Below are 13,690 nucleotides of genomic sequence, written 5' to 3'. Positions count from 1 at the left end.
GGGGGCCCGGCCTCGGTCCCAGCCGCCCGCCTGCACCGGAGCGCCAGAGCCGGGCTGGGGAGGCGGGAGGGGAACCGGCGGCCCCGCCCCCGCCCCGGGGTGCCCTGTCTGGGGGTGGGGGGCTGGGGCCGGGAGGGGGGACGACCGCCGCCCTTGGATTCCCTGGGCCTTTAGGGGGTCAGCCAGAGCCGGCTGAGGATCGGGGTGTCACGGGAGACGTCCTGACCGGGTGCCCCCGAGCCCGCGGCTCAGTCTAACCTGCCCGCTGTGTGACCTTGGGCAAGTCACTGTCCCTCTCTGGGCCACAGTTGCCTCTAAAATGGGGACAGACAGCTGCTGTCTGTGACCTTTGCCTGAGACAGCAGGAACCTGGCCTTGACCCCCCCTCCCCTGGCCAGAGTCTTGGCGACTCCGGCCTCCGGGGCAGCCATCACCCAGCCCAGGATGGGGCATGGGGCTCCCGGATGGGCGAGCTGGGTCCCCTTCCTGCTCCCCTCCTCGGCTCTGAATCCACCTTCTCTGGGCCTCAGCCCCCCACCCTCTTCTCAGAAGGGAGCCTGTGACTCACCTACCTCTTTCTCTCTCCCTCTCTTCCCTGCCCCTCCCTCCATTTCAATCTCCTCTCTGCCCTCCCCTGGCCTTGCCTCACCCCCTCCTCACCGGCCCCGCCCTCTCTTCCCCCTCCTGTTGTTCTGACCACCCCACCCCCACCCCCCTGCCCCTTCCCCCTCTTTTTTTCTAGCTGTTACAAGCCAGAGGCACCCGGATGTGAGGCCCCAGATCACCTCCAGGGACTTGGGGTTCCGATCTGAAATCCTTTATTTTTGTACCGCGGGGTGGGCCCCGGGCTCCAGGCGGAGGAAGCACTCTCCCCCCTGCCACTTCTGTCTGCACCTGCGGGGCTCTGATTGCCCCCCGCCTCGGGGAGCCGGGCGGGGGCCCGCTGGCACCTCTCAAGGCCCGAGGTGGGCCCCGGGACCCCTGGGCAGAGCTGCCTGCGCGTGGCCGAAGTGTGGCGCTGTCCAGCTGTGTTTCCCACGCCCCCGCGGGCCCTCCCCCGGGTCCCCCAGCTGCATGAATGGTACCCTCCCCCCCCACCCGGTCACGTCTCCTCCCTGAGCCGTAGTCTCCCCGTCTGTCAAACGGGGTCACTCTCCCCACCGCCACCTACCTCACAGGGTTGTTGTGAGGTTAACAAGGAGGAGCAAGGCCCCAGAATGCCCTCGGGGAGTGTACCGAGCACCAGACTGGAGGGTGGCCCTCCCCCAGAAGGGGCAGGGCCTGCTCAGCCCCAGAAGGAGATCCAGGTATTGGTGGGATGAAGGGTGCGGGGTTGGCCGTGTGGGAAGAAGGGGGAGGGTGGCTCAGCCTCCACCTGGGCTGCTCCCACCCCTGTCTGCACTGCTGGGTGCAGGGGGCCCTGGCCAGGAGAGGGCAGGCAGGGGCAGGTGGGTGCAGTGCGGCCATTCAGGAACTAGTGATGAGGGCCAGGGGGCCACTCCTCCCTTTGCCCTGGGAGAGCCTAGGGGTAGCAGGGGCTGAGCAAGGGGCCCCTCCTGCATTTATGATCCCCCCCCACACACCCTGGGCTGTGTCCAACCCCGCCATGTAATAAAACTTGAAGAAACAGCCGCTGGGCTGCCTCCCTCTCTTCCTCTGGGCCACTGTCGGGGACGGGGCTAAATTCAAGGTGGGGTCAATGACATGTGGGTAATGAGGCTTTTTCCTAAAGCCTGGGGACACTGCCCTGTGGTCACTGTGCTGTGTATTGGGGGAGGGAGGTCACAGCTCCATCCTCTGCCCAGCAGCCAAACAAGGGCACCAACTCCCCCTTGCTGGGAGAGTTTTGGCAATTCCCCGCCCTCTCTGGGCCTCCAGTAACTCACCTGTAAAGTGAAGGCTTGGACCAGGTGACTTCCTAGGCCCAACCCCTGGAGCCATGCAGGTCTCTTCCTGCCTCTGGGCAGCAACTAGGGAATGCTGAGGGGGTAGGGGGCTCCCAGAATCAGGATGGCAGAACCCGCCCCCAACTTCCCAGCCTCAGCCCACCATTCCTGTGGCCCTTTGCTCCAACCTCTGCTGCACCCTGACCAACCCCATACCCCCTCTGCTTCCTGCTGTGCCTTTCCTTGGTCCCCTCTACTCCTCCCTATCGCTACCACCCTTCTGCCCCAAGTCCCAGGAAATAGAAACACTGGGCCCGCGCTCCGCCTTCTTTCCGAGTCCTCTGGACCCCAGGCTTCAGCAGGACCTCCCACCCCAGCCCACCTGGCCAGTCCCTTCACAGACCTGGTCCTCCCAAATGTCTACCTTGCTTCCCTGCCCTGGCCTCTTAGCACTGCTAGGAACATCCCTGCAGAGCAGGGGTCCCCTACGCAGAGACCCTCCCCAGAGCTGCCCGCCGCTCCACTCAAGCCTGGGGGACCCTTGCCACTCCCCTGAGGACATTTGGTTCGCTGGACTGACCTCACTGTTCTGTGTCCAACTCTGTAGAAAGTCACCAGGAGGCTTGTTAAGCCAACAGATTGTCCTTTGTGGCCCCCCAGTTCTGACCCCCTAAGGCTAGGGAGGGCCCTGCAAATTTGCGTTTTAGCCAGGGGCCCCCAACACTGCATCTGCAGCCTCTGTGAGAAGCCTGAGAGGCTCAGGGTGGGATGCTTTAACATCCTGTCCCCACCCAGGGCTCCCCGCAAGTGTCTGCTCTGCTCCTCCCCTAGGCGGGGCCAGCGGGCAAGTGAACTTAGGCTTGTGCCCCCAGGAGCCACTCCCTGGCTTTGACATCCTCCCCACCCAGGGTCCCTGCCTTTGACATTTCCCCTCACCCAGGTTCCCCTTCCCTAGCTGGGAAGCTAGACTCCGAGGAAAATGTGTCCACACTTGACTCCCCACTTCCTTACCTCTTCCTCTGCACCCAGACGGCACCACTGACTCTCCCTAACCACTCCCACTTGGTTGCTAAAGTTCCACCCCCAGTTCCCCTCCAGCTCTGGGTGGTTCCACACTCCTCAGCAGCCCCCTCTGGGGGAGCCCCCCTGCCGTGTCTGTCTCCCCCCCCCCCTTCAGTCTCTTCTGAAGAGGGTCTCTGAAATACCTCCTCCAGACCTCAAGCCCCACCCACCTCCAGCACACCTCCCTCCCAGAGGCACCCCAAGTTCTGACACCTCCTCAGAGTCCCTCCCCAGGCCAGGCAGTGGCAGTTACTCCACTAGCCTTTGGGACAGACCCCAGGGAGTGGTCCTGGGTGGCGGCTCCTGCCTCACCCAACCCCAACACTGAGGGTCCTTCATGTCCATCCCCGCTGCCTGGCTGGCTCATTAGATCCCCTCCTCTCCCCAGCTGGATCTCAGCAGTGGCCTCCTCTCAGCCTCCCTGCCTCCCGCTCCTGCGCTGGTGCCTCCACACTGGTGTGTGCTGGTGGTCCTTCTAAAATGTGAATCCACTCGTGGCACTCCCCTGCTTTAGAGCCTTCTTCTGTGGCTCCCCACAGCACCCAGCGTCAAGTCCTTAGCTCAACTCCAGATTCTTTCTCATCTGATCTCAGTTTGCTCGCCTCTCAACCTCTGTTTAATTCAAAACAGCTCACCAACATGCCCTGTTCTTTTAGGACATAGGCCTTTACACATGCAGTTCCCCTGTCTGGAATGCCCTTCTCCACCTTGGTCACCTTTGGGCTTCAACTCAAATCTCACCTCCTCCAGGCAGCCTTCGCTGACTTCCCGAGTTCCATGCTACTCCAGAGCCCCTTCACGCTGGATTGTCATCCCCACCCTTCCTGAGACCAGGGGCTGAGTTCTGTGCCTCTCTGTGACCCCAGCACTGTGGTTGACGCGTAGTAGGAGACTGAGGGGTTGCTGAATGCAAAGGGAGTGTTGTGCTGAGAAGTGCTGGACTGGGAACCAAGAGGGTTCTACACCAGGCTTCACTCTGAAGCCTCCTGGTATGATCCTGAGATGGCTCCGCCCCTCTGCCTCAGTTTCCTCCCAAGCTTGCAGACAGAGCCCATCACTCCTCCCATCCTTCACTCCTATCCAGGGGTCACCAAACCACTGCCTTCCTGGGGTTGCTCCAAGGACCTGAACAACTGGCCTGAAGGTGACCCCTGACCCCACCTTGGCCTTCTAGACATTTGGCAAACAGGCTGAGCTGGAAGCAGGGTCCGCTGTCAAAATGTAGGGTTGGTGCCCCAGGGCCCCAGTCAAACCCCACAGCAGGGCCTCAGATCAAACAACTTTATTCCACAGGGTGGTGGAGCTCACTTCCAGGTGAGAGTGGGCAGTGGAGGCCCAGGGGACAGGTGGTAGGGTGAGGACCCTAGACCTGGGGCTCCCCCACCCTTTGGCTTATGGTGGCAGCTGGCCCACTTGGCTGTCTCTAGGGCTCTGGGGGCCCCTCCCTGTGGGCGCCTTCTATCCCACCCCTCAAGTTCACAGGCTGGATCTGCTCTCTGCATTGGCGGGGGGGTTGGAGCTCAGACACCCCTGTTGGGACCTGGAAGCCCCGTTATCACTGCTGAACCATTCCCAGTGGGCAGCAGAGGAAGGGGAAGGAGGAGAGAGAATCAGGAGGCAAAAGGGCTAGATGTGAACCCCTCCAGCGGGCTGGCTGACCATCCAGGCCCTGCGGTGCAGGGGGAGTTGACCTCCGCGGGGCCCTGCTGCCCCCACAATTACTTGCTCCCCTGACTAGTGGGTGCTCTGGACTCTCTGAGTCCAGCAGGTGGGCCCCAGCTCTGCAGGAAGGGGAGCTCCTCAGGTCAGCACCTGTTGGATCCAGCCAATCACACCTGTGATGCGGGTGTAGACACCAAAGTAGTTGGGCCGGCCGCAGCCCAGGCCCCAGCTGACCAGCCCTGCCAGGAACCAGCGGCCACTGGGTTCCTTGCACACTAACGGGCCTCCCGAGTCGCCCTGAAAGGGGGAGAGGAGAGATGGGGTGGCATCAGGGTAAGCCCGGCGTCCTGATGCCGGGAGTTTCCCAAGGGATAGCAAGAGAGTCACATCCCCTTTTGAAACCTTTGCTTGCCTTGCCCCTGATCGATGGGGAGAGGCTAAAGCAGCCGGCCCCGTCCTTCTGTGGGTCCTGGCTGTTGTGGAAGTGTGCGTGTGTCCCCATGCCCCACTCCTTTCTACCTCCCTTCTGTGCGCTCCTGTTCCTAGTGACTGTGTCACCGTGGGCCAAGCGCCTCGCTCAGAGGGGCAGTGGAACTGGGTTGGAGCCTTAGACCTGCCCACCCAGCTCTCTTGTGAACTTGGCGCAAGCCCCTCCACTTCCCTGAACCTCAGTTTCCTTATCTGTAAAGTTGGGACAGCGATCCCCACCTTGCAGGAAGGCTGTGAGGCTTCAGCAGGCTGGTGTGAGCAGAGGGCCAGGCCTTGTGTGATGTGAGCGCCGCCCTCCCTCCCACCTCCGGGCCCCCCAGTCCCCTGCCCCAGGAGTCACCTGGCAGGCATCCTTCTTGCCCTTCCGGTAGCCGGCACACAGCATGCGTGGTGTCACCTGGTAGCGATAGGCCTCGCTGCATAGGTCCTGCGGGATCAGCTGCACATCCACCTTCTGCAGACCATTGCTGGTGGGGCCTGCCGGGGCGGTGGAGGGTGGAAGGCAGAGATGAGATCTGACTCTTCCTTCCGCTGTTCCCCTTGCCTCTCCGGATCCCCCTTCATCTCTCCTGCTCTGCCCGTCTCCTCTGCCTCCACCTCTCCATTGCTCTGTTCTGGCCCCTTGTGGGCTCCCTCCAAAGAGTCCCTACCCAAAGCCTATCCGGACGAGCCCCCCCCCCACACACACACACAAACACTGTCCTTCCTGCTTGAGACTTCTTGGCCACCCCACTCTGCTCTGTGACAGCCCCTGGAAGATATTTCCAGAGCACATCTGACCCTTACACTCTCTGCCTAAAATTCATTAGTATCCCTCCACTGTCCAGCCGGGTGCTTTGCCACGATGCTTCATGTTAGAGCCCCCAGGGAGCTTCAGTCTGCACTGCGCCTGGTCCCACCCTGAGATCTGGTCTGTTTGGCTAGGGTGGGGCTCAATGATGGTGTTTTCCTGGAAGCATCTCAGATTGGATTTAAAGTGCAGGTCAGGCTAAATCCTGGCTGAGGCTCCTTACAATGGCCTACGAGGCCCTCCTGTCCTTCCTCTCAATCCTCACCCACATTCGCTTGCCCCCAACTCCCCTCTGGTGCAGGGTGTTCTCAGGACCCTGGGTTGCCATCTATGCCCTTAACCAGAACACCTTTCTCCCCAGCTGGGACTGGGACACTGCTGACTCATCCTTCCAGCCTCAGCTTAGACAGCCCCTCCTCTAGAAGCTTCCCTGACCCCACCTGGTTGGGTACCTCCTCTGGGCTGCCAAGGCCAGCTCTACTCCCCTACCTATGTCCACTCTTAGCACTGTTCCCCCCGCCCCAAGAATGTTCTTTCCATCTTTATGCCAACTCAAAGCCTGGCATGTAGTAGGTGCTCATAAACATGTCCTTGAATGAGTGAGCCAAATTAACCAATCCTTGCTTTACCACTGTTCTCCATCATCCCCTTGAATGAGTTACTGTGCATCTGAGCCTCAGTTTGTCCATCTTTAACTTATCTCTATACCCCTTCCTGCCTCAGGTTGTAAATTATTGTACCCATCTTTAAAGGTGCCTGTTTTAAGGATGCAGGGCATGGCTGTGGATATGGCAGCCTGGGCCTGTATTCACAGAACAGGGGTGGCCCCTAGGGGTGGTCAGTTTAGGTGGGAAGGGGAGAAACCTCCTGCTTCAGGGGCAGTAGCAAGAACAGCAGGGCTCTGGGGTCAGGCAGTCATAGGTGCCAACCCTCTCTGGCTATGTGACTTGGAGCAACTGCTAAAATGGGACAATAATACCCACCCCTAGGGGTATTGGTTGGCTTAAATGAGACCACATTCCCTAAAATCCAACCTCAAGGTAGGAAGCCATCTCTGTGCAAGGAGCAGAGTTTGGAGCTTGCCTGTGGGCTGTTGCCTTCCTCACCTGCCCCATCACTTCCCACATATCCCCCAAGATAACCTCCCATGCCCTCAGTTCCCTTTAAAGGCCTTCAGGAAGGAGGGAAGGGCTGAGAAGGCGGGAGCCACCCACTATAGTAAAAGCTTGTTTTCTTCTGTGACATCGAGCCCCCGTTAATCACAGGACCAGAGGGACCGGGGGTTGGAGCTTTGGGGACCCCTTGCCACCCCCACCTTACTCCAGGCTGGTAAGCATGGGGAGGCAGACCACACCCCATCTCCCCGCTCCCCAACAGCCGGCTCACCACCCTCACGCAGGGCGCCCCAGCCCGTGATCCAGCAGTGTAGGCCGGGCTCGAAGAAGTGGGAGCGCGCAGGCAGGCAAACGGGGCGCACGGCGGCCGAGCGCACCACGGGGTGGTCGAGCTGCAGCAGGGCCACATCGTAGTCGTGGCTGTCCTCCTCGTGGTAAGGGTGCAGGAGCAGGCGGCTCACCTTGAAGGACACCTCGCCCGGCCAACGCGAGCTTTGCCACACTTTGCCCAGGAATACGGTCCACAGCGCTGGGGAGGCCATGCTGGGGTGGGGGTGGGGGTCCACGCTCAGCCGCTGCTGCTCTGACCCCAGGCCCTTAGGCTAGCCAGCTTCCTACCCGGACACCCATCCCTTCCCTGCTCTGGAAAGCCCGTAGCTGCTGGGCCGTACAGCCAGTGACACTGGTGCTGGAGTCCACCTGCCTGGGTTCCAATCCCAGCTTCATCCCTCCCTGGATGTGTGTGCACCTCTCTAGGCCTCAGTCTCCTCATCTGTGAAACAGGAACAGTGTCTTCTACTCCTATGTTACTGGAAGGAATTTACTATGACTGTGCATGCAAAAAAAAAAAAGTTAGCACAGTACCAGGCAATGGAATATTTCCCTCCTTTTTTCTGCACTTTACAGATGGGGCTGCTGTGAGCTCGCTGAGACCTGCTGGTCCTCACTAGGAGGGGTGGGCATTGAGTATGGAGCAATCAGCAGAGACTGGGCAGTAAAGGACCATGGGTGCCAGGTCAACATCCAGGTCTTTCTTTACCTCATGGTCTGTGGGGCGCCAGGGAGGCAGTGAGAGAAGAGGTCAGGCTGCACCAGAAAGAGCACCCAGCCTCCTGGGTAGGGGATGCAAAATGGAGCCGGGCTCTGGGCCACCTGGAGTGATGTGTGCACAGTGCTGGTGATAGTGTGGACAGGCAGCGGCTAAGGATTGGTCTGATGCACCAAGAGGACTTGCCATCTGGCTCTGGATGTAAGGGGCAGGGGATGGGGTGCCCTGATAGCTGGGGATTGTGTAGACCCAGGACAGAAGAGGAGGTGTGGAGGGTAATCCAGGACTGGCTGTTCTGGGGGTCAGGGCGGGGCCCAAGAGATGGGGCTGGGGGTGGAGAGGGGGCATCGTCAGCCACCATGCAGGTGGAGAAGATGTCTGTGGGGCTGGGTGGGATGTCCCTTCTTGGAGGCTTCTTGGGCCCCACTCACCAGGTCACAGCACCTGGAGGGGGGTCATGGCCTGTGGCCAGGCCAGGCACTTCTGTTCTGTGCTGTACCCCTAGTGTCTGCACAGCTCCCTAGTACAAGAAATACTGCTGAATGGATGAGTGAGTGAATGAGTGAATGAATGAATGAATCACTGACCCAACCTAACGCAAGATACCAGAAATGGAACAGAGAGGTTGAGCAACATTTCCAGGGGCACAGACTATGTTCGTGGTGGAGCCAGGACAGCAAGTCCCCCGGCCGCTCACCATCCTTCCCTCCTTCCTGGATCTCAGACCCATGTCCCTCCCTGCCAGGCCTCCATCTCTCCTCCTCCATCTCTCGTGGTCTAGGTCCCCATGTCCCCCCACTCACCTGTCGTCCTGGAAGCAGTGGGCAGCTGTTATCACCCAGCGGTCAGCGATGAGCGCCCCCCCGCAGATGTGTCGGCCTCGAATCTGGAGGCTGGCCTGCCAGGGCCACTCGCCCTCTGAAGACACGGCCCCGCCCACTATGCGGCCAGAAGGGCCCTGGAGGCCACAGTCTGGGGGCGCAGGGGGTGGTGGGGGAGGACAGGGACGGCCAGAAGCCAGTGAGGAATGGACAGAGGCAGACAGAGAAGGGGAGGCAGGAAGGCCAAAGGAAAGATGAAGGGATGGGAGAGAATGAAGGAGAGGCAGGACCCAGGGCGGGTGCAGAGGAGAGACAGAAAGAGACAACGTGAGTTCTCCCTCAGCTCCCAGCGTGGGCCCCCTCCCTCCCACATTCCAGGGCCCCCAGGGGGACAGGGGCTTTTGCCCACCCGCCTGTTGGGGGCTCACCACAGTGCTGCTCGTCCGAGCCGTCCCGGCAGTCAGGCAGCCCATCACACTGCGGGTTGGGCTTCTTCACGCAGCTGCGGTCCTCACACTGGAAGGTGAATGTCCCACAAGGCACCCCTGGGGGAGAGGGGTGGGGGCAGGACACGGAGGGTGGGCCCCTGAGCCCCAGGGAGCCTCCAAGATGAGGCCCAGGGAAGATGGAGCCTGGAAGAGGCCAGGAGGAGACTGGGGAGGGGTCCCTTGAGCTCGCTGAAGGGTCCCCTGAGGTTCCTGAAAGGTCTAAAGGCAGGACATATCGCTTCCCTGTGTCCCTTCACCCCCCTCAGACTGGCCTGTGGAGAGCAAGGCTGCATCTCCCCCACAGACTGCGCCTCCTGAGGTCACGTCTGCCTCCCCGGGTGGACCCGAAGGCAGAACTGTTCCTCCACTGCCCATCGGCTCCCAAGAGCAGGGCTGTGCCTCTCCCGTCAGTCTAAGGCTCCTCTCCGAGCCCGGCCTTCCTCCAGACCCTGGCCCCACCTAGCCGCCCACCTGCTCCTCACTGTCTTTGCCATAAAGAACTTTCTGCACCACCACCTGGTCTTGGCCTACTCTCCTTCCCTCCTGCCTATTTAAATCTTATCTCTCTGCAAGGCCAAGTTCAAAGTCCACCTCCTCTAGGAAGCTTTCCCTGCCTGATGTTCTCCTGCACTCCAGTCTTCCCATGCTACTGGACATGAAGTCCAGAAGGCGTTGGGCCAGAGACAGTCACCCATCAGGTCTTCCTACTAGCAGATAATCCCAAAGCACAGGGACCACCTCTCTGGTGTCTTTTATTCCCACTCCCTCACTCTGCTCACCTATCACTGGGGGTCTGTAGGTGTTGGATGGGTGGGTGGGGTGGATGGATGGATGGATGGATGGATGGATGGATGGATGGATGGATAAAACAATGGACACAGACAGGAGATTGGGCAGACCAACAAATGGGTGGATTGATGGTCCAGTGGGGAGACTGACAAACAGAAGGATGGATAAATGAGTGGATATAAGGACCAACAGACCAACAGCTAACAACAACAAGTTAGCTCAGTGGATGGATGCATACACGCATTCACAGATGGATGAAAGATGGAAAGATGAACACAAAGACAGATGAACTGATAAATGGGTAGGTTGATGGCTCAGTGGATAGGGAGACAGGTGGGTGGACAGGCAGATGAATGGATGGATGAGTGGATGTATGAATTGATGGACAGATAGATGGTTGGGGAGACCATAAGATGGATGGATGGATGGATGGATGGATGGATGGATGGATGGATGGATAAGCATCCATTCAGATAGTTGGTGAGTCTTTGACAAGAAGGCAGAAACCTCTGCTGAAGAAGCATGCAGGAAGTCTGGGCTGTCTGGCTAAGCCCATTATTTGGTTTCCCTCTAGAGAGCTGGTCATACCCACCCTACCTTCCTGGCAGTGCTCTTCGTCACTCCCATTGAGACAGTCAGGCTGCCGGTCACAGACTCTGGACAGTGAGATGCAGGTGCTGTCTTCTTGGCACTGGAATGTGGCTCTGCAAACTACATGGGGACACACAGAGGAGGCAGGTGAGAGGAAGGCCAAGGAGCCAGGCTGGGACTTTGTGCTGCCTGTAGAACCTGTACTGTATTATATGCCGTGACTACAGATCTCTTTCTCAGCTACTTTACGTGCGAGTTTCATAGCAACCCTTGAGATACCCCATTTCATCAGTGGAAACAGAAATGAAATGACCTGTCCGAGGTCATCTGGCTGAGCCAGAACCTGAAGCCAGGTGCTCTGGTTCCAAATATGAGGCACATCTCCTCTCTTTCCTGCTTTTCTCCCCAAGGATTTAAAACTTGGTTGGATGGGGCCGTGGGAGGTTTGGGGAGATCAGACAAGAAAAGGCTGCCCTGATGGTGAATGTGGGGGCCAGAAGCAGGACTCAGAGGGAGAGGCGTTACTCTAAGACAGTCCTGACAGTCCCACCGGGGCCCCTGCTGCCAGGGCTGGGCAGTGGTGAGCATAACTCCAGTAAGAGTTGGCAGCTCTAGTCTGAACCCCTGAAGCGGAGGGGTGGAGATCCCACTCAAGGGAGGAAGACGCAAGATTCTCTCTGTGGCCACCCCAGGCTTGCCTTCCCCTCCCTGGTCCTCCCTCCACTCTGTTCCTTCTTGGACAGCTGGCTGGGACAGATGGCCTGGTGGAGAGCAGCCCTGATCTGGGAGTCAGGAGAACTGGGTCCCAGCTTGTCCCTGCTACTGCCCCAAACGGTGGTCCCGAAGGGGAGGCAAGGACAAGGGAGGGATGGGACAGGCAGCTGCTCACCACAGTTTCTCTCATCCAGGCCGTTGGGACAGTCCTTGACCCCATCGCAGGCAGGCACACATAGTCCATTCACAGAGCAGAGGAACTCTCCAGGGCAGGCTGGACGGGGAGTGCGCCATCAGGACACGTGTCCTCATGCAGACGGGATGCACTTGTGTGCTCACACATGTACCCACATGTACACACACCTGTATACACGGTGCATGTGGACAGACATTTTCGGGCACATGTACACAGCATGCACACGTATGTGTGAGTGTGTATCCCTAGGAACACAGGTGACGGCCTTGCCAAGGACTCCTTTGTGTGTGGGCACACACAAAGCTGCAGGTATTGTGTACACTCGCACACATGCACACACACATCCAGTCCTTTGGTCCAGCCTCTTGGTGCTTCCGGGGAAAGCTGCAGGGGCATCGGGGGTGCCCGCCCTGCCTCCCCAGGGCTGCCCATACTCACGATCCGACTGGTTGTATAAGCCGTAGTGCACCTGCACACCGGGCCCGGTGAGGGGGATCTGGGATGTGAAGTTGACGGTGATGCCGGCAGTGGCCACCACGGGGATCCTCTCGGCATAGGGCTGCAGGGTGCGCAGGCCACACAGCCTGGGGGTGACAGAGGCAGACTCAGGGCCCCATGGGCCAGCCCGAGGGAAGGGACAGCTTAGGTCTCCGCACACACAGGACAGGGGCAGAGCAGCCGGAGAGGAAGGGGGAGCTGCACCCCCACCTTCACCTTCTCTGTCTTGATTTCTCCCTTGGGTGACCACTCACCCCGAGTCATCTTATAGAAATCAGCCTATGTCACTCCCCTGCTCAGAATCCTTCAGTGGTCTCCCCTGCCCTGCAGGATAAAATTCAAAGTCTGAATTCTCCTCCTGGTCACCTAGGAGCTGTGAGACTGGCAAGTCAGGGTCCTTCCCTGAGCCTCACTTTCAAATAAGGGAAATTATCATTTCTCTGTTGGCTCCCAATCTGACAGGACTTCAGCGTGTCAGCAGAGGCAGGAGTCTTTGCGGGTCTGCTGTGTGTAGGCAGGGAGGACGCTGCCCTTGGGTTCAGTGTCGGGGAGGAGGCAGCAGTGTGTCCTTCCCACTAAGGTGGGACCATTCCCCAACCAGGGGAGGCCCCTCCCCACCATGGTCCACTTGTTCCCACACAGCAGGTGGGAGAAGCCCTACAGAGGCGTGAAGTTCTTCCCAGAGAGCAGGTAGGAATCTTCCCATCTCCGGGGATGGAGGGCACAGGGGGTGCATCCCACCAGGCGTCGGGGCACACTTGCCACCCAGAGCACAGGGGTACGCTTTCACCAAGTGGGTGCCACCCCCCCCCGCCGAGAGCAACGGGCTGCTCTCCAGACAGCACCCGGGGCTTCCTCCCTCCCCGGGTGGGTCAGCCCCCTCACAGCGAAGGGAGCACCCTCCCAGAGCAAATAGGAACGCCTCTGCAGACCAGGGAAACACACCCAGGACACAGGTCAGAACATATGCAGTGAGAACTGAAAGTGCCCCCAGTAGAGAAGGTCGAGAAGGCAGGAGGAAGTCGAGAGAGCAGGTGGGAATGCCCCAAAGCATGATGGGAGCATCCCACAGCAGACACAACAGCCCACGGAGCCGGTCCCCTAATTCCCGGGGGCCGGGTACTTCCACGGAACTTGTAGAATATGGCAAGCACTTCCTAGTTCAATTAATTAGCGAGCTAATCAAACAAACAACTGAGGAAGGTCTGGGGTTGTCTTGTGTGCCCCCCCCCCCCATTCTTGCCTCCAAACCAACAAACAGTCCTCCAGGTGCACTCCGGGGACCATCGCGGCTCCAAGGTAAAAATTAGTTTCATAATAATGCTCAGGTAATATTTGCCTTTTTCACTCTCATTCTCTCACCAGGATATGATGGAATTTTCTAGAGACTACATGATGTGGGATTTGCCACCTGATTGAATGCAGACGCAGATGTGCATATCCAGCTCTGGCCTATTAGTCCAGTTTAAAAGAAAATTGCAAAAAGGTTAAGCGGTGATATTTTTCTTGCCAAATGGAAATATAATTAATTTTCTCTAAAA

General features: G+C 59.0%; 2 protein-coding genes across 4 annotated transcripts in view; one reads left to right on the top strand and one right to left on the bottom strand.

Annotated features, from left to right (window-relative positions):
* The window catches only part of KCTD17 (potassium channel tetramerization domain containing 17), a 22,575-nt gene extending 8,885 nt beyond the window's left edge, over window positions 1-13,690 (top strand). Inside the window, exon 6 of one of the 3 annotated variants that reach the window (XM_049115326.1) lies at window positions 13,515-13,690. In XM_049115326.1, coding sequence (XP_048971283.1) covers window positions 13,515-13,568 — 54 coding nt within the window. In that variant the 3' untranslated portion in view covers window positions 13,569-13,690. Of the gene's footprint in view, window positions 1-742; window positions 1,630-13,514 lie in introns of those variants that run through there. The other 2 variants (XM_049115325.1, XM_049115327.1) reach the window with 2 other exon arrangements.
* TMPRSS6 (transmembrane serine protease 6) overlaps window positions 4,216-13,690 on the bottom strand; it is a 37,349-nt gene continuing 27,874 nt past the window's right edge. Inside the window, exons 11-18 of the mRNA XM_025460873.3 lie at window positions 12,090-12,235; window positions 11,631-11,729; window positions 10,748-10,861; window positions 9,302-9,418; window positions 8,856-9,024; window positions 7,276-7,547; window positions 5,440-5,576; window positions 4,216-4,907 (exon numbers count right to left, since the gene is read on the bottom strand). Coding sequence (XP_025316658.1) covers window positions 4,749-4,907; window positions 5,440-5,576; window positions 7,276-7,547; window positions 8,856-9,024; window positions 9,302-9,418; window positions 10,748-10,861; window positions 11,631-11,729; window positions 12,090-12,235 — 1,213 coding nt within the window. The 3' untranslated portion in view covers window positions 4,216-4,748. The remainder of the gene's footprint in view (window positions 4,908-5,439; window positions 5,577-7,275; window positions 7,548-8,855; window positions 9,025-9,301; window positions 9,419-10,747; window positions 10,862-11,630; window positions 11,730-12,089; window positions 12,236-13,690) is intronic.

Source organism: Canis lupus, chromosome 10 (genome assembly GCF_003254725.2).
Source record: "Canis lupus dingo isolate Sandy chromosome 10, ASM325472v2, whole genome shotgun sequence".
Lineage (NCBI taxonomy): Eukaryota > Metazoa > Chordata > Mammalia > Carnivora > Canidae > Canis > Canis lupus.
This window is presented reverse-complemented; position numbering and strand designations above follow the sequence as displayed.